This window comes from Mastomys coucha, unplaced genomic scaffold, assembly GCF_008632895.1.
Source record: "Mastomys coucha isolate ucsf_1 unplaced genomic scaffold, UCSF_Mcou_1 pScaffold8, whole genome shotgun sequence".
NCBI classification, from domain to species: domain Eukaryota; kingdom Metazoa; phylum Chordata; class Mammalia; order Rodentia; family Muridae; genus Mastomys; species Mastomys coucha.
The window spans coordinates 35,311,157-35,329,515 of NW_022196914.1; the positions used below are offsets into that span (position 1 = coordinate 35,311,157).

General features: G+C 41.5%; 1 protein-coding gene across 1 annotated transcript in view; it reads right to left on the reverse strand.

Annotated features, from left to right (window-relative positions):
• Positions 1-18,359, reverse strand: part of Trip13 (thyroid hormone receptor interactor 13) — a 22,234-nt gene continuing 3,875 nt past the window's right edge. Inside the window, exons 4-13 of the mRNA XM_031359998.1 lie at positions 15,695-15,750; positions 15,072-15,162; positions 12,303-12,375; positions 8,106-8,169; positions 7,253-7,339; positions 6,895-7,001; positions 5,366-5,519; positions 3,144-3,256; positions 2,036-2,105; positions 1-871 (exon numbers count right to left, since the gene is read on the reverse strand). Coding sequence (XP_031215858.1) covers positions 776-871; positions 2,036-2,105; positions 3,144-3,256; positions 5,366-5,519; positions 6,895-7,001; positions 7,253-7,339; positions 8,106-8,169; positions 12,303-12,375; positions 15,072-15,162; positions 15,695-15,750 — 911 coding nt within the window. The 3' untranslated portion in view covers positions 1-775. The remainder of the gene's footprint in view (positions 872-2,035; positions 2,106-3,143; positions 3,257-5,365; positions 5,520-6,894; positions 7,002-7,252; positions 7,340-8,105; positions 8,170-12,302; positions 12,376-15,071; positions 15,163-15,694; positions 15,751-18,359) is intronic.

Sequence of the window (18,359 nt, forward strand, 5' to 3'; positions counted from 1 at the left end):
TGCATTCTGAAAACAAGTTTAATATTACAAAAAGTTCTATGACAAAGGCAGCATTCCATTTAAAAGTGTATCCATGTACAAATTATTAATGCCAAGCTACTTTTAGCAGAAGATGAAGTAAAACATGGTATTCTGTGAGGTACAACACATATTGACTTATATTTGGTAACATGAATTTTCACTTGAAATATAAGTAAAATTACTGGAGAAACAAAACACACATTGCCTGATTCACTTGACATAGAAAGTGCACACTGCTGCTGTGAGCACAGTCCCTGATCACTATCAAAGAAGGGTTTCTCTTCTCTGCAATCCTTCTCAGTTCCTGTGTCACCCGTCACATAGCATCTTGTGCTAACCAAAGCAGACGCAAGCCAGAAAGTAACTGCTCCTTTCTAGCTTGAGCAGAGAATCTATCTTTCAATGCTATAACTGCATTAGTAGCATCCCTCTTATTCTATGATAGCTGTTTTGATCTCCCTTTATTTTAAACAAATTCTAACATCTTGTGTCTGACAGGCTTGAGTCAGGATGGGGCTTTACATAGATGCAAACAGATTGGAATTGTCTTTTAAAAACTGAAAAAGACATGCAGTTTGCCTTTAAATGTGCACTGTAAAATAACACAAGCACAGTCCTGTTGACAAAGTTTGTACACCTATCTGTCTAGCCCGCAGACCTACATGGTTTAGAGCACTTTCTGATGCATACTGTGAGGTAGACGGTAGCACCTCCTACTTAGTTCACTGAAAACCATAGATATGGATGTCTGGGATCAAACATAAGCTGAAAGTTTCTTTTTCTCCTCAAACTGTTTGTCCACTGCCAGAGATAGGGCCTGGAGGAAACCCTCGATGGTGACGCTGGGAGCCTGAAAAGAAATGACCATTACTGAGTGGACTTGTGCTTTAATAGGGCTACATGACAGCTATGATCTATACACTTGTGGAATTAGGAAGAGGCTCAGCTCTATGTAGGACAGACAAGCCCAGGACCTCTCAGGCCCACAACAGGGAATCTAGATGTGGTTTGTAAAAGATGATGTAATTCACTGTTTCCTAGGTAGGGGAGACCAGCACTCATACAACTGTGAAGAAGGAAAAGAATCTGTTTGGAACAGAATGTGGGGTCTCAAGGCCTGCCACTTTGGAACCATTTGCAAAGAGCTTACCAATGCCCTGGAACAGTGAGGCCCAACACTGATGCTTTATAACTAAGAATCACTATAGAGCCCAACAACAAGCTCTCCCTTTTGAATCAAAGCACTCATAGTCAGGGCCCTACTGAAGGCCACACCCACACAGCAGGTGTACATACCACTGGCCAGGCAGAATACCAGTATTTAAAAGAACCTCCTGGTTGATGGGCTTGGGCTGGGGCCTGGCCCTGAGCAGCTAAGGGAGTGATTCCAGGTCACCATTGAGTGTAAGCAGAACCAGGCTCTTGAGGCATAGGTACTGAGGAGGAGCAGATGGGCTTTAGACACAAGTTCCCCAATGCACTATGGTACATGTGAGCACTGCATATGTATAGCTGTGCATGAATGAGCAGGCACCTAGCAGAGCCATTTCTTCCCAAGTACCTGCTGCGTCTATGGTGGACAGTATTGTCAACTTGACAGAGTCTAAAGTAACCTGGGAGACAGGTGTCTGGGCATGTCTTTAGAGAATCATCCCAATTACATCAATTGTGGTGAGAAGACCTGTCCATTGTGGTAGCATCACTCCTTGGTTGGGGTACTGAACTGTATAAATGGAAAAGGGAACTGTGTAGCACCATCTATTCATTATTCATTCTCTGCTTCTTGATTGTGGACCAGCAGCTTCAAGTTCCTGCTGCTTTGACTTCCACTCCATGATGGTCTGTAGCCTTGAACTGGAAGCTAGAATAAACTTTTTCTCCATTAAGTTGATTTTTTTTAAAGAATATTTTATCACAGCAACTGGAAAAAAAACTAAGACACTACCCCAGAATCCTGTGAGCAGTGTGGGTGAGGGAGCCCGGTATCCACTACATAGGGCAAAGGGAAGCTTACCTGGATGTAGAGAGCATGAGCCAGGAAAGGGAGTTTCCTCAAGACCCGGCCACTGAGGCCCTCACTCTTCCTGTATGAAATAATCATATTCTCAGATATCAACTTCATATACAAATGTACACAACTCAGGGATGATCTCCCTCTTTATGGTGACCCAAAACTCAAAGGCTGGCCAAAGCAACCCAAAAGCATAAGGCTCTGTATGACACTGTGTTGCAGGAAATATATATGTGTGTGTGTGTGTGTGTGTGTGTATATATATATACATACATATGTGTGTGTGTGTATATACATACATATGTATATATACATATGTATATATATGTATATATATATAAAAACCCAAAAAACAAAAAACAAAACAAAACAAAACAAAACCAAAACCAAACCAACCAAACAAACAAAAAAAAACTGATGAACCGGCATGTTCCTGCCCTTGTGCTGGCAACTCTCAGTTCCTGGTGGCCTGGCCAGCCACGCACTAGTAAGCAATGGCCTACCTGTTTTTAATATCATGGAGACACTCACTCAGAGCTCCATAATCTCTCCATCAAGTTCACTAGGTTCCCACTGGTGGGTTGCTACCACACCAACCCCATGCTTCAAATCCCCCACGCCCTTTGTGGTGCACATCTGGCAAACCCACACTTTCTCTCTTGAACCTAGACGAGCTGCCACGTGAAGGAAATTGCAATACAAACTTAGTTCAGAAACAACGGTAACTCAGTCTCTGAGCGCAACAACTAAAACCTAATCTTGTAAGCCTTATTAAAGTCTGCAACTCTAAGTTATTTTCCTTCTCACTTTCCTTCTACCAGCTGCAGGCGCTGCTGCCTTTGCCAGGTACTCATGCCTACTTTTGTAGTGCCCGGATAGCTCACCTCCAGGGCCTTCTCTGCCCTACAAAGAAAATCACAATACCTAATTACCTCAGCAATTAGCAATTTCTTGGGTAAAAAAATGATATCAGGCAGGGTGTGGTGGCACATACTTTTAATCCCAGCACTCTATGAGTCCAGCCTGGTCTACAGAACCAGTCCAGGACAGCGAGGGCTTGTTACACAGAGAAACCCTCTTGAAAACAACAAAAACCCCTACCAGTCTATACCTTGAAATTTCACTCAAGAGGAGGCTCAACTTTGACACATTATTTTCAATGAAGCCAATCATCTCCAACTCTCGAAGGGTCAACAGCTGATGACGAGGATATATGATCTGGCACTGGGGAACAAGGCAGCATAGTTATGAGGGAATTCACATAGCACTAGGTAGAGAACCATGAGCAAGGGGACCAGTATCTCCAGGGCTATCACAAACTGTCAGGACTTATGTAAACAGGCTCTAGAAAACAGCCTGGCATACTTTAATGTTCTTCTCCAACATACCTGTGTTTCTTCAAAGCTCAGTATGCAGGTAATAAAGCACGGCTTAGGGTCAGCAGCCAGCCAGATGCTGAGTAGCCAAGGTATTTTCTTGGCGTCATATTAGTTCTAGAAATATGTGTTAAACTGAGAGGAGCAGAACTGGATTGCAGAGCCAGGACAACAGCTGTCCTCAAAAGAAGACTCTTAGTCTGCTTTTCAGGGATGACTAGTTTATTAGAATGACAGGTAAGGCAGTAGGTCCCTGAAGCATTCCCTCATAGATTACAGGCTTTGTCAAGTTGTTGCACTAAACCTTCAGGGTGGCACTGACTGCTTCCACAGAACCTTTCTATGCATACTTTGGAGGCTTGTGGGTAAAAAGAGAAACAGGTTTCTGTTTGGTATTCTTACCTTTCTGCATAAGTGACTGTTTCAGGTCCCCATAGCCAGTGAATTTATACAGGCAGGCACACATCACAAGAGCCCAGATTGTAAGCTCCTGACAGAGTGAGACATAGTATCTGCCTTCAGTGTCTGAATATCTTGTTCTTTCTTGGCATATGCATGTGTATGTAGTGTATATGCATGCATATGCATGATCAGTATATGTTTGGCCAGATGCTGATGTCTTTAATGGTTTTCCATCTTAAACAAAAAAGGCAAGATCTCTCTCTTGAACCCAGAGCTTGCAAATTTGACTAGTTAGCTAGCAGGCTTCCTCCAAGGATCCCATCTCCATCTAACTCCTGGGATTATAGGCAGATTTGACACATTTTGTGGGTGCTGGGAATCTGAACTTTAGTCTTCATTCTTGGCTGGTACTTTATCCAATAAATCACCTCCCAAACTCTAAATTTTTCACAAAATGACTAAAGTAAGAAACTGGTTTCAGCTCCCCCACCCCCCAAAATCTGTACCTCTAAGCTAAACCTCAGAACATTCTAGGTTCATGGTACAAGTGACAAATGTACCATTATGAGAGCTGAAGACACATCAAAGGTGTCTTTGACCTCTAACACATCCAGCTTCCTCATTGGACCTTGCCTCATGATAAGCTCTTTGGTAGTAAAGAAGCTCTGCATAGATGCCCCACACCCACTGAAGCTAGGACAAGTTGCCAATGCCAGAACGATGTTAACTTGAGTACCCTTATTGGGCTCCTGGATGAGCTGGCTCCCTACTCCTGCCCAGAAGAGACCAAACCATTTTTGGTAAGAATAGCAAGGCCCACTATCTTATGAAGTGTCAGGCAATGGCTATAGGAGCCACCTAGGACAATTCCACTCTGCTGGCTAAGGACAATTCCATTACAGTAATCATTATAAATCTCTACTTGGCTTGCTTGGTTACTGCCCAAGTTCCTTACACTCTATACTAAAAAAATGTTCTTGCAGCATGAGCTATCAGTTGCAGATCTAAGAACCACAGCTTTCAGTCAGTCACAGGTCAGTGAACTTCAGTTACTATAACTTTCAGTCAGATGTCATTCTAAAAATGCTAGCCTTCAGTCAGTGTAACCTGTGAAGCAAGACTTTCATTGTTTTTGTATAAACTAAGAGACTGGTCACTTTTATAGTCTATGGCTGGCTCAGAACAAGGATGTGTTTAATAGTCTGCTTACTCACTAACCTACATACTGGTACCTCAAATACTGAAAAGCGTTAATCATACAGTACCAGAAGAACAGAAACATTGTTAAAAGTATGGAACAATGGCATATATGTATATAAGTGCTATACAAAACTATTATTTTATAGTCTTATTAAAATTTTTTAACTCTTAATGGAAATAAAGGTAAAAAATACTGAGCCAGCAGGCATAATCTAGATATAACATAACTATAATTTTCAATGTAAGATGCCTATAATAAAATGCCTATTAGAACCAGTATACATTAAGCTATGCCAATTAACTACTAACATGTAGAAATATAAGTAATGGTCAGGAGTGAAATAAACAAAGGTACCTTCATCAGTTCTTCTAAACAAGACAGGTAGATTCTGAAGATGGCTGCTGCAGAGGGGGGGCCAATGTATTGCTTGATGTCAGCTCTATCTACAAAAGCTACATCAATCTTCTCAGTGATGTTGGAAGTGGTCAGAATCACCACATTGGAATGCCTGTTGTAATGAAAAAGAAAGAACTAGGCACAAGTACACCAGTCCTGCTAGCGCAAAGTCAAACAGTCCTATGAGGACGATTACAGGAAAGACAGAAAGAAGATACAAGAAGCAGATAATGGGAGGGCGGCAGGTCATTACCACGCCAATAACAAGTGTATTTTTCATAGCTTTCATATACTTCAGTACTGTGGGAAGCAAAGCCACAAGCTAACAGAAGCAATTTCCTAAAAGACCTGTTTTTTTTTCACCAAAGTCAATAGACTCTTCAGCTCCTAGTTGAGCATCAGGTGCACCTCCTCTTATCCTTCCATGCCTCAGCAGGCTGGGAAATCTGCCAATAGGCCCTGACCTGCTTTGACTCTGCCCAGCAGGAAGACTTTTTCTCTTTTTTCTCTGCTTCATAAGTAGCAAATGGCTCCCAACACACAATGTACTTTAAAGACTCAGTTCTGTTCTGCCCTATTTGACAGGTACATAGTAGGAGAGACAGTAGGTCCATGAATAGAAGAACCTAGTTAGCTTTATTTTGGTGGCTGTGCTTTATGCCAGAGTAACCTTCCAAAATAGCCTTTATATCCTGAGAGCCCTGAGCTCAAGTCAGGCTCTCCTGGCTTGCAGCAGGTCTATGTTCAACAGACACTTAAGGCTTTTGCATCTGGAAAGCTGCGGTATACTCTATTGGACTTGTCTCACCTACTTGAGCTTTGGGGAAGATCTTACTTTGTGCAATATCCCTGACCACCCTATGTACAACCTTAGAGACGAATCTGAGGCAATGGAGGCTATCAGCCTTAAGCATAATAAAGGCAAAAGGGACACCATGGGCCGGTGTCTTTCTGACCCATACCACCTTTTAACTAATGGGAAGAGGAGGACCGCCTCTTCTGGTGGCTGAGATGGGGGTGAGGGTAGGAGTGGGGAGGGCAGACAACCAAGATAATGGGATATTCCAGGCAGTTAGGTGGGAAGATCGTAAGCATTACAGGGGATCCTAGGGAGGCAAGTGAAAGCCTAGCAGTATAACAGGGAACCTCGGGAGTGCAGAGTCTGTCAGTACGACATAGATACTGGGTAGTGGGGTAGAAAGCTGACCAGTTGAACATAGGATCTAGGTAAGAATGGTTTGAGGCTTAGCGTTTCTCTAGTCTATTATTGGAATTTGGCACAAAGAACTGGGAGTGATGCTGGAAAAGAGAGCGGCGAGGGCTTCAGAGACTAGAAGGCACCTTCCTTGGAGATTGTAGGGAGAATGGCACCAAAAGCCAAGGCGAGGGAAATGATTATAAAGTCATCAAGCTGCTTAAAGCGATTCTAAGGTTATTTGCTCATAACATTTCTCCATCACTCCTGATATGCTATTTATACCAGTTACCTTTTAATCTGATCAATCTGAGTCAACACAGCATTGACTACACGGATAGCATCCGATGGCTCTGCGCCTGCCCTGCAAGCATTTCGAGCAGCTGTAAGACTCTCCACCTGTGGGGACAGAGTAACAGGTCAAAAGGAAGAGTAACTGGCACTTTACAGGCAGCTAAGGATTGTGTCAATTGACTGAATAAAAAGAACGAAGGTGTCTATGCATGCTGCTGCTCCTAGAAGCTCAATGCATGGGGTGCTAGGAAAAGATCCATAGAAAAGGGCTTGCAATACAGCTGACCAAGTGAGAGGGATCAGGCAGTAATAGCAAGAGGCAATTCAGGCAAAGACTGGTACCTTTGAGTGCCTACCTCATCAATCAGAACAAACACCAAAGCTTCCTTATCATCAATCAAGTCCTGAATCTTCTGGAACATCTTAGTTACCAATTTGCCACTCTGAAACCAAAGTACTCTTATTAGTGGTGTCAATTTGTAGTCAATTGATATAGGAGCACAAAAGCATCACAACTGTGGCCACCTCTCTGATAGACCCTCAGAAAACTCCCAGCATGAGACAAGATCTAGATGATCTCTAGAGATCAGCACAAATGCTACTGCACTCTAGGATGTGGATACCTGAGACTACATCTGTTATTGCTCAGGGAGACACAGTGCAAGTGACCCCACTGACGATCAAACTCCCCTGGGAACAAGGCAAATCACTGATTGCAATACAGAAACTGATGAGGGAAAATTACAGGCACTTTGTTCCCAGTTGCCTGAATCCTACCTTAACACCCACCCAAGAGCATATTGAGATGACATGCCTTGGACACATAGGCTTTCAGGACTCATTTGCACACACAACATTGAACTGGGGTACTCCCAATTCACATCCTGAGTACATGAGTATGAAGGCTTCTTGGCAAAAGGGCAGTCTAAATGAGACCAGAGTTTGGTACTTGTTGAATGCCTAGTGGGTGTCTTGCCTTACCCAATCAGAGGATGGAATATGACCTTGGAGTGTTTGTTTCTTCAGTTTAGCCTGCCTCCAAGTCCTCTAACTCCAGAGTCTATCTTTGACCATAGTCAGGTATTTTGTCACTTTCTCATTCACCTACCTCTTTCCAGAAGCTTCTGTGTTTGGAATACTTGGTCTAGACAGAAGACAATTTTCCAACCCCGTCTGACAACATCAACAATTAAAACGTCTAATACTTACTTCTGAAAACCACTTAGAAAATAGGCTGTGGCTGTTTATTTCAATCAATTGGCCATACCGGTACCTAAGATGATAAGAGGAGACATAAGGAAAACACAGTGAAGGCCTTTGACACTTCATTCCTCCACTGCCCACATTCTGAGACTGACCTCCATTCCTAACGATATGCAGCTCCATATACTAATAATTGTAGAAAACCTAAAAGGATGAAATTAACATTTCCAGATAAAAGTAAATCAAGTTTCCCCATATCCTAATTTGAATCAAATAGCAAAACCCCTCATCTTAATCTGCTTGTAACTTTTATTTCCAATATAGTAAATAAGACAAAATAAAAAGCATTAAGAAGTTTTGACAGTATCTACACATTTTTTTTTTCCCCTACAAACCCCAAAGTGGTGTGACAATACCTTTTCCTACAGACTCAAGTCTTGGAGTACTTAAAGGGTCAAAACTCACTAATGCTGTTAGTCAGAGAAAGTCTAAAATGACACTGCCCTTCACCCAGAAATAGTACACTGGGCCTCATTATGCAGGGCGAGAGAACCTGGCTCCTAGAACATATCCACTCTTCCACACCCACACCCCTTTTGAAACAGTGTATACAGCTCTGGCTGTCTTAGAATGCTTTATGTAGATCAGGCTTCCCAGACTCTTTATAGTTCTCAGGTCATGGGTCCATAGAAGAATCTCTTGCTTTTAAGAAGTACCAGAAGTATTCCATTTTAAAACCACAGCACTAATAACTTTTACTGCTTACAAAGTGTAGAGAAGGGTGTTAAAAACCACATAATAGCTGGGCGGTGGTGGCGCACGCCTCTTATCCCAGCACTTGGGAGGCAGAGGCAGGTGGATTTCTGAGTTCGAGGCCAGCCTGGTCTACAGAGTGAGTTCCAGGACAGCCAGGGCTATACAGAGAAACTCTGTCTCAAAAAACCAAAAAAAGAAAAACAAACAAAAAAAACCCAACAAAAAAACAACAAAAACCAACCAAACAAACAAAACAAAAAAAACAACCCAACATGACAAAGAGATAAATAACAGACTGAGATAAATATTAAATAAAATTAGTTATAAAACCTTATATTTAACAGAATGGAGAGGGAAAATTTTATATATAAATTGTTTTACACACACACATATGTCCCATTTCTAACTTACAAGATAAACACAAATCACCACATTTTTCTAAGTGTAAGTTAGATTTCTTATAAGAATATTTTGCCTGTCTGGTATTCTAGGAAACTTGCCTTTGGAGGCCCTTAAAGAAAAGATGCAATTTAATCTATCAGAATAGGGCCAAGTTGCTAAACATAACTGGTCAAAATAAAGTATTCACTGTATGTAAAAATACTAAGTCACTTCTAAACAAACAATGTAGACATATACCAGTGTATCTCACAGGAATCCTGCCTCACACTGGAGTAGCAGAAGCCAAACTTACATTGTTTCAGCAATAAAAAATTAGACAAGATCAAAAAAAGTGACATTTGGTAAGGATTTTGTTGAATAGACAGGGGAAGCAGGTGACTCCCAAGGGAAATACTCTCAGAGCGACCCTGGCTGTCCATCAGGCCTCTTCCAACTATAAACTAAGAGAACCTAGACACTGTGGAGCTGAGGAAATCAAGGTGGGAGTTTGAGGAGGAGAGGTATCTATAGGCTGTGGGGCAGAGTTCCACAGGGGAGAAATAAATCCCTGAAACCAGCATGGGAACCCTGTGTCTTTGCTGAATACCAAGGCATGTGGATAGGGAGAGTCCACAAAGCTTGAAGGCCTTTGAAGCTCACACAGGCTAGAAAAATCCAGGCTCCTATGGCCCAAGTGGAGAGAGTACTGTCTTAACCTACCAGGAACTTCTAGGTGGAGACCACACCAGGACAAAGGTAAACCTAAAATCCCCTTCCCCAAGGATTCTGAAAACAAACCTCAGAAACCTAGGTTAAAAGGCTACCAGAACCTAGCCAGCAGATTTAAGAGTAAGATGTGAAAATCTAGATCCTTTAATCACAATACTAAGTATTTATGTAAAAGACCCTTGATATGCTGAATTTGTTTTTTCATTATTGTGACCCTATGCTTGACTAGCAAGTTAAGGGAGGGGGCATTATTTTTTGCTCACAGTTCTGAGGATCACAGTTCATCATGGTAGAGGAGGCAGGATGGCAGGAGCCCACAGCATCAACCAAAAGCAGAGGAAACAAGGCTACCAGTCAGCTGGCTTTCTCTTCTCTTTCTATTCATACCGGGATACTAGCCAAATGGTGTTACCTACATTTAGGGCATGCTTTCCTTTTTTTGTTGAGCCTCCCTGAAAGGCAGACTGACACTTTTATCTTCTAGGTGATTTCAAATCCATTCAGATTGACAATGGAGACAACACATATACCAGGAAGAAAAAACATGTGAGGAGATAATAATACAAGTGATAGGTAAGAACATTTTTTTAAAAAGCCATATAAACTTCAGACTTTAACAAGAACATGTGAAAGAAGGAAGAACACAACAAAGAACCAAAAGAAATCTTCAGAGAAAGAAAACATTGTGCGGGGAAAAAAAAAGAACTAAATGATTGGGAATAATCTAGATACTACAAAAAATACACAAACTTAAGGATGTAGCAAGAGAAACTGTTTAAAATTAAGTACAAATATTTTTTTAAAGCTGAAAAAAGGGGAGCTGGAGAGATGGCTCAGAGGTTAAGAGCACTGACTGCTCTTCCAGAGACCTGGTCTGATTCCCAGCACCCACATGGCTGCTCACAACCAACTGAAACTCTAGTTCCGTAGGACCTGATGTGCTCTTTTGGCTTCTCTGGGCACCAGGCACACATGCGGTACACAGATATACACGCAGGCAAAACATCTAAACACATTAAAATAAAGTAAAACACTTTTTAAAATAAAGAGCTGAAATAAAAGGGCAAAGTACATGGGTGGTCTGTGTACAAAACCTAGCAAGCAGCCTCACATGCTGAAGGACAGATTCCCATTTAATGAGTAATCATCACATGGTTGTCAAATGTGAAGAGAACTGAAACCCCCAAATAGACAGAACTCAAGGGGAAAAAAAATGTTTTTGTTGTTCTTTTCCTAAGAGTTAAGGAGCTAAGGTCATGGAACGCTGACTAGTGGGATGATCTAGAGGAAACCTGGAATAAATAACTGAATTGATATGTAAATTTAAAAACTGGGCTTTTGGTCTCCATGAGATGAGCTACCAAAGATAGCAGTTTTTTTTTTTAAAGATTTATTTATTTTATATACACTGTCACTGTCTTCAGACACACCAGAAGAGGATGTCAGATCCCATTACAAATGGTTGTAAGCCACCATGTGGTTGCTGGGAATTGAACTCAGGACCTCTGGAAGAGCAATCGGTGTTCTTAACTGCTGAGCCATCTTACCAGCCCCAAGGTAGCAGTTCTTTTTTAGATTTTTTTTCCTCTAGTGAGAGCTCTTTAAGAATGTTTTTCTAACAGGATTTCTGATTTTAGTTGGAAAATCTATGAAGAGCATATACAGCTCTTTTAGAGTTTTTTTCTGGCTTTCCAATTTTGATTGGAAAACCTAAAAATTACTTTTAGAATTTTTTTTAAACAGTATTTCTGACTTCATCAGAAGATCCAACAATTTTTTAACGGCAGTTTTTCTGACTTTGGTCAGCGAGCTTTTAAGAATTTTTACTAGCAGAGAGAGCTGTCTCGAGTAGAAAGCTGTCTTAACTAGAGTCTGGGAAACCATCTCAGCAGGACATAGGCTTGGACTGGTGATTTGACTTTGAGTTGTTTGTTTTCATCGCTCCTAGACACCAAGTCTCTCAGGAACCCCTCTCCAAGCTGAGGCTAGTCCTTGGCCAGATAAGACCACAGGGACATCTATGTCCTTTTCCTACTAAATGGTAAAAACACACAGGCAGAAAACTTGCTCAGTATCTAAGACCTGCCTGTCACCCATGAGCATGACACCAGGCACAGAGAAACCTTTCTGTTAGCATATGCTAGAGGATAGTGTTAGGCTGCCACCATTATCCTCAGGATACTTTACAAGACTGAGTCAAACTTGAGACCATGCTGGGTATAGAGAGATGAACTGACCTACACCCAAGGAGAGGAACTCATGAATCATGACTGAAAACAAACATTTTGTCACGACTCCTGTGCCTGCTTCTTTCCTCATTGTTGTCACCAAAGTTACCTGCTTGACAGTCTGATGGTCAGTTTTTGGGCTAATGCCTTACAAAGGGATGTTTTTCCAGTACCCGGAGGACCTGTAATAGCCAAGAAAATATATTCAAGCCATTGACTTTTAAGCACAGTTAAGCACTATTACTGTTATTATTATAAGTATTTATTTTAAGCTATAGCTTAAAAGTTCTAGAGTCTCACTATGTAGCCCTGACTGGACTCACTAATATGGACTCTCCTATTTCTCCCACCTGACATACTGCTTTCTGGATCTTAGCTCCTCTAGGCATATTGAATACACACCACATGCCTGGTCTACATCTTGGTGACACCAGCTCTTGTCTCCATACTTCCTTTATGAAGTCCACACTCATCAAGGTAAGTTTCAAAGGCCAAATACAGCTTTTTTGGTAAATACAGGTACAAGACCACTCCTGCAGTGGCATCTTTCACTGCAGGTAATGCAAAGGTGGCTTGTACTCCACCTTAGACCAGAATAGCAGTTTATATCTGGAATGTCACTCAGACTCATTTGTTAAAGGTTTGGTCCCCAGAGTGGTGCCATGGGTGGCTGCAGAAAATGAAAGGTGAAGTTGTAAGGAGAAATTAAAGCTTTAAACCTGTGCTGACTAGGAAGAAAAGTTATGGGCCTAAGAATCCATCACAAACTGGCCACATAGGCTTGGGAAAGAGCAAACAAGTTGTTAGATATCATAAGAGCTGGCAGGTCAAGAAGACATAAAACTATAAACATAGAGGAAAACATGTCTAGGCAAACGAGGACATGTCCAAGGCCCAGGCCTGCAAAGACGTGCCTGGCAGACACTAAGTAATGGACCATCTGGTCCTCTCAGATATGGTTTAAGGTCAGATGCTCTGTTGACTCAGATTAACACCAACCTTAGGAATTTTCCACTCTGTTCTGCATGTAATAGTTAATATTTGAACTAGCCAATCATGTATGGCCACACTGATCCCTTTGTTCCCCCAGGCCCTTTCCCCATAAAAACCCCTAACTTTCAAGCCTCGTGGTCGGCTCCATTATCTCCTGTGTGAGATAACTGTGGTGCCAAACCAGGGCGTCCTGAAATTAAAATATACCTCTTGTAATTACATCAAAATGTGGTCTCTCGTGATTCCTTGGGTGTACGTCCTCCCGAGATTTGAGTGGGGGTCTCCCCCAGGGGTCTTTCAAAGTGTGGTTTTAGGTCACTGGGTTATGTATCTGAAGGGGACCGAGAGACCTTGGTCTCTTCCTCTTTTTCACTCTTGGCTACGATGTGATGACTGTTCTCCCATGTGCTTCACCACGGGCCCCAAATAGCACAGACAATTGGTGGTGGACTGACACTCTAAACTGTGAACCACATCCACATACATTCATTTGTTTTCTTCTTGAAGACAAGGTCTCACTATGCAGCCATGGCTGGCCTCAAACTTAAGACATCTGCCCGCTTCTTCTGCCCCTAAGGACTGAGATTAAAGATATACTCTACCATAGCCAGTTTTTTTTTTTTTTTAAAAAAAGATTTATTTACATTTTATGAGTATTTTGTTTTTACCTGCATGGAAGTATAACACATACATGCAGGATCCTCAGAGGACTGAAGAGGTTATATCAGATCCCCAAGAACTAGAGTTACAGATGGTTGTGAATTACCACGTAGGTGCTGGGACTGGAATCCCAATCTTCTGCAAAAGCAAGAGTTCTCTTAAACTACTTAGCCATCTCTCCAGCTCCTTAAATGATTCTTAAAAGATGTTGGGCAATCTGACAATCATAATTGGTATAGCCAGGGTAATTAACCCAGGCTTCTCCTTTGCTACAATGTGGATGATGTCTTTTGTTGTTGTTTTGTTTTGAGACAGGGTTTCTCTGTGTAACAGCCCTGGACAGAGATCTGTCTGCCTCTTAAGTGCAGAGATTAAAGGCGTGTGCCACCAAGGTCTGGCTATGTGTGTTGTCTTTATTTTGCTCCATCTTTATGCAGCAACAGGGTGGGAGCAAATCAACAATTTCCTTCTAAAAAGGACCTGACAGAATTTCTTTAAAAACATGGATGGCTCTGTAGTTCACTCTCATGAAGTGAAGCAGGGACTATTACAAAGAAAAGAAAGTAGACTTGTTTATTCTAAGCAATTATGTTCAGTTGGGGAAGATAGGCAATCATTTAATATAAAAAAGGTCAGAAGGGGGGGCTAGAAAGATGGCTCAGAGGTTAAGAGCACTGACCGCTCTTCCGAAGATCCTGAGTTCAATTCCCAGCAACCACATGGTGGCTCACAACCATCCGTAACAAGATCTGACGCCCTCTTCTGGAGTGTCTGAAGACAGCTACAGTGTACTTACATATAATAAATAAACAAATCTTTAAAAAAAAAAAAAAAAAAAAAAAAGGTCAGAAGGAAGCAAACAAGTTGCCCACAAGAGAAAGTCAGCTAACAAATTTGCCAGACTTTAGTGAACCGAACCAGCTTCAATATATGGAATATTCAAGTATAATCCTGGCCAGGCGGTGGCGGTGCATGCCTTTAATCCCAGCACTTGGGAGGCAGAGGCAGGTGGATTTCTGGGTTCAAGGCCAGCCTAGTCTACAGAGTGAGTTCCAGGACAGCCGGGATTACACAGAGAAACCGTGTCTCGAAAAACCAAAAAAAGAATAATCCTGAATCCTTTAGAAATGAAAAAGCTATGACATTGTAGAAGGAATAGATAAAAATTATTACAAGTCAATTCCAGGCCATTCATCTGTGTCACATGAAAACCCGCCCACCTCACCGTGTAGCAGTACCACCCGGTTCCAGGTAATAAGGTTGCTGTCCACATTCTTGTCTGAGAAGAGTAAGGTGGTCATCACATAATCAAGGAGCTAATGTGGAAAAGCAGAAAGGCAGATCAGGCACCTGTAAGGCAAAGTTTCCAAAAGCATGCTATGAAGGCCTGCACCTCCTGACACTCAGAGACTATCTCCCATCAGTTGTTCATGTTCAAGAGGCATCTTCAAAGGTGAGAAGGTAAAATACTGGTTGGTACCATTCTAAGAGGAAAAACAATCATTACTTTTACTTAGAATGACAACATACACTAAGATGTCCAAAGTACTCACTCCGTGAAAACATCAGAGCAGGTAGTAAGGTATGCATATAGTATATCTGTCAGAAGTCTGAGGAGATGGCTTCCAGATGCCAATGACAGTTTCCTAGTATGCCCCCCCAAAAGGCTAGTCTCTGATCATTTTCTACCTAAAGGATCAGTTCTATACTGGGGAACATCTGATGGACTGGCATTCAGATGTGGGCCATTGGTAGACAGGATTTCCAAAATCCCTCTTGAATCACAAGACACAGGGAGGCTAGAGAGCAAGACAATAAGTATATTCTGAAAAAAGTACAGCAACTTACATGTGACTTGACCTCCACATCATATACGAGGCTATCCCAAAGTCCATGAAATTCAGCTGTCAAAGAGAATAAGACAAAAAGCCCAATTTTAGGAAGAATTTGAGACCAATGCTTTCCAACTGCAGATCAAGACTGATACAGCAAAAGGTTTATCTTTTTTTCCCAAAGTTCAACTTTTCTTAAAAGTAAAGATCTAAAATAAATGCCAGTCATATAATTTTGATCGATAAGTAAAATAAAAGGATTATTATTATTATTATTATTATTATTATTTTCCAAGACAGGGTTTCTCTGTGTAGCCCTGCCTGTCCTGGAACTCACTCTGTAGACCAGGCTGGCCCTGAACTCAGAAATTTGCCTGCCTCTGCCTCCCAAGTGCTGGCATTAAAGGCATGCACCACCACTGCCCAGCAAAAGGATTATTTTTATCAAGTCTGGTAGCTCAAGCAGAAGGAAGATCACAAGTTCAAGGCCTATCAAGGTTAAGAGTGAGTTCAAGGACATCCTGGGTAAAACCCTATCTCAAACAAACATACACACATACAAAGAAGACCTGGCATGAAGCTCAGAGGTAGACTGCTCACTGAGTTTATTTGAGGCCTTGAGTTCAATCCCCAATGTAAGAGAGACAAAATGAATTACTCTTCCTGTTTGTGGACTAGTGCTTTTACAAATGAATTCTTCCCATCCTCCAGGCTAGCTGTCACAGTGCTAGAGGTTCTATGCATGCTACTGCAAGAGAAAGTTATCAACAGTTTTACACAGCCGTGAACCCTGGGAGCTACAATAAGTTCTGACTGGCCTGGCAAGAAATGCCCATTGTGCACTAGTGGACTAATGTTATAGGAGTAACTAACCACTTTCTGATCGTGTTTAAAGCTCAAACCACAAGATTGAACTCAACCCTGGTTTCATTAACTGGACTAAAACTCCATGGCTGACTAGGTCATAGGCCTAGGGGAGAACCTAACACTGTTTGTTAAGTAGACACAGCAATAAGCTCCCCCCACCCCTGCCCCGAGTTCTTTTTTTTAAACCCAGAGATTAGTGGACCCTTGATTCTCATCAGAGAAGCCTCTTTTTATAATAAATGTAATTGCCATACAGAGGCAGACAGCAGGTCTAAGTGGAGAGTAAGAGATTGTGGAGTTCTTAGCTCTAAATGTGACATCTTATCACTTGGTACCCTCAGGCGCAGCGATCATCAAGGAAGTGAAAACAATTTTAAGAGCTAGAATTAGTGGACATTGCAGCTTAATAGTATTAGTTGGATGTGAAATTCCACCCCTATCTCAGGAACTATTGTCAATTGATGGCTGCTAGGGGAAGGAGAATCTTCAGGGTTGCAGGCCGTGGAAGGCTGAACGTGCTCCAGCAGATACAGCACCAAGTGGATCCAGTGGGTTTAAGAAAAACAAAAATGACAACAAAAAAAGCAGCCCATGCTGTTAGGAGGCAAAAATGGTGTGAGAACTGGAAGGAATTAGAGGGGAGGGGAATGGAGCTGAGTTGATCAAAAAACCATTATAGGCGTGTATGAAATATCCAAGCACTAAAATGTTTTCCAGAAAAAAATGCCATTGTTTAATATTTTCAGTTTTGCCATTTCTGCCACATCTTCTTGCTTTCTCTGGGTTTATTTATTTTTATTCACCAGTTCTGTGTCTCCACAGGAAAAAGTCCATGTCTAAGATAGTTATTTCAAATGCAAGCCTATAAATTTCCTTTTTGGGTTAATGTATTTCCATAAATAGTGGTGCACTGTATTTTTGTTTTCATTGAATGCTGCAATTTCTATTTTGACTTAGACTTGCCGTAAGTTATGATTTACAGTGTGTTTTAAACAATCAAAAAACAAACTGTAAAAACATAAAACTTGATGACTGAATTACTAATTCCTGGCTACTACCTGTTGGAACCCAGTAGCAAAGTCCTCAGAGAAGCATTGTCACAGCAGGCAAGGACTGCCTGGTAGAGGAGACAAATTGAGCAGGTGTTGTAAAAATTTTTAATCCCTACCCAAGGTTTTTAAACACACCTTTGACTATTTAGTTTTCAGATAAAACACACACAACCTTCATAATAAAGTAAGCTTTAGACAGTTCCAACAGGCACTTGACATTCTTAGTCAGACACAAGGAGGTGTTTGTCTAAAGGAACAACAGTCTCAATTCAGAAATGTGTTCCTTCTTTTGCAATCACCATCAATCAAATCTGCAGTATTCCCTAAAGGCTCACATCCTAAAGACCTGATCATCAGCACGATGCTCCTGGGAGATAGTGGAACTTAAAAGATAGGGCCCAGGAGAAGGTTTTAAATCATGTCCTTGAAGAAGATAGTCGGGACACAGGTCTCTTGCTCTCTCTCCTGTATCTGGCCATGAAGAGAATAGGCTTCCTCTGCCACCCTTCCCTTTCACAATATGGTACTTTGCCTTGCTAAAGGCACAAAGCAATGGAGCCACTATTTCATAAACTAAAACTGTAAGCCAAAATAAACTCTTCTCCTTATAATCTGTCTCAAGCATTTATTACAGCAATAGAAAGCTAACACAGTGAGATCCTTTAATTTATTTCAAAAGGGATAAGACATCCTAAATTCTTACAAAATCAAAGAACCAAATCTCCTCACTAAGTGACATAGGATACCCCAGAAGCGTCTTAA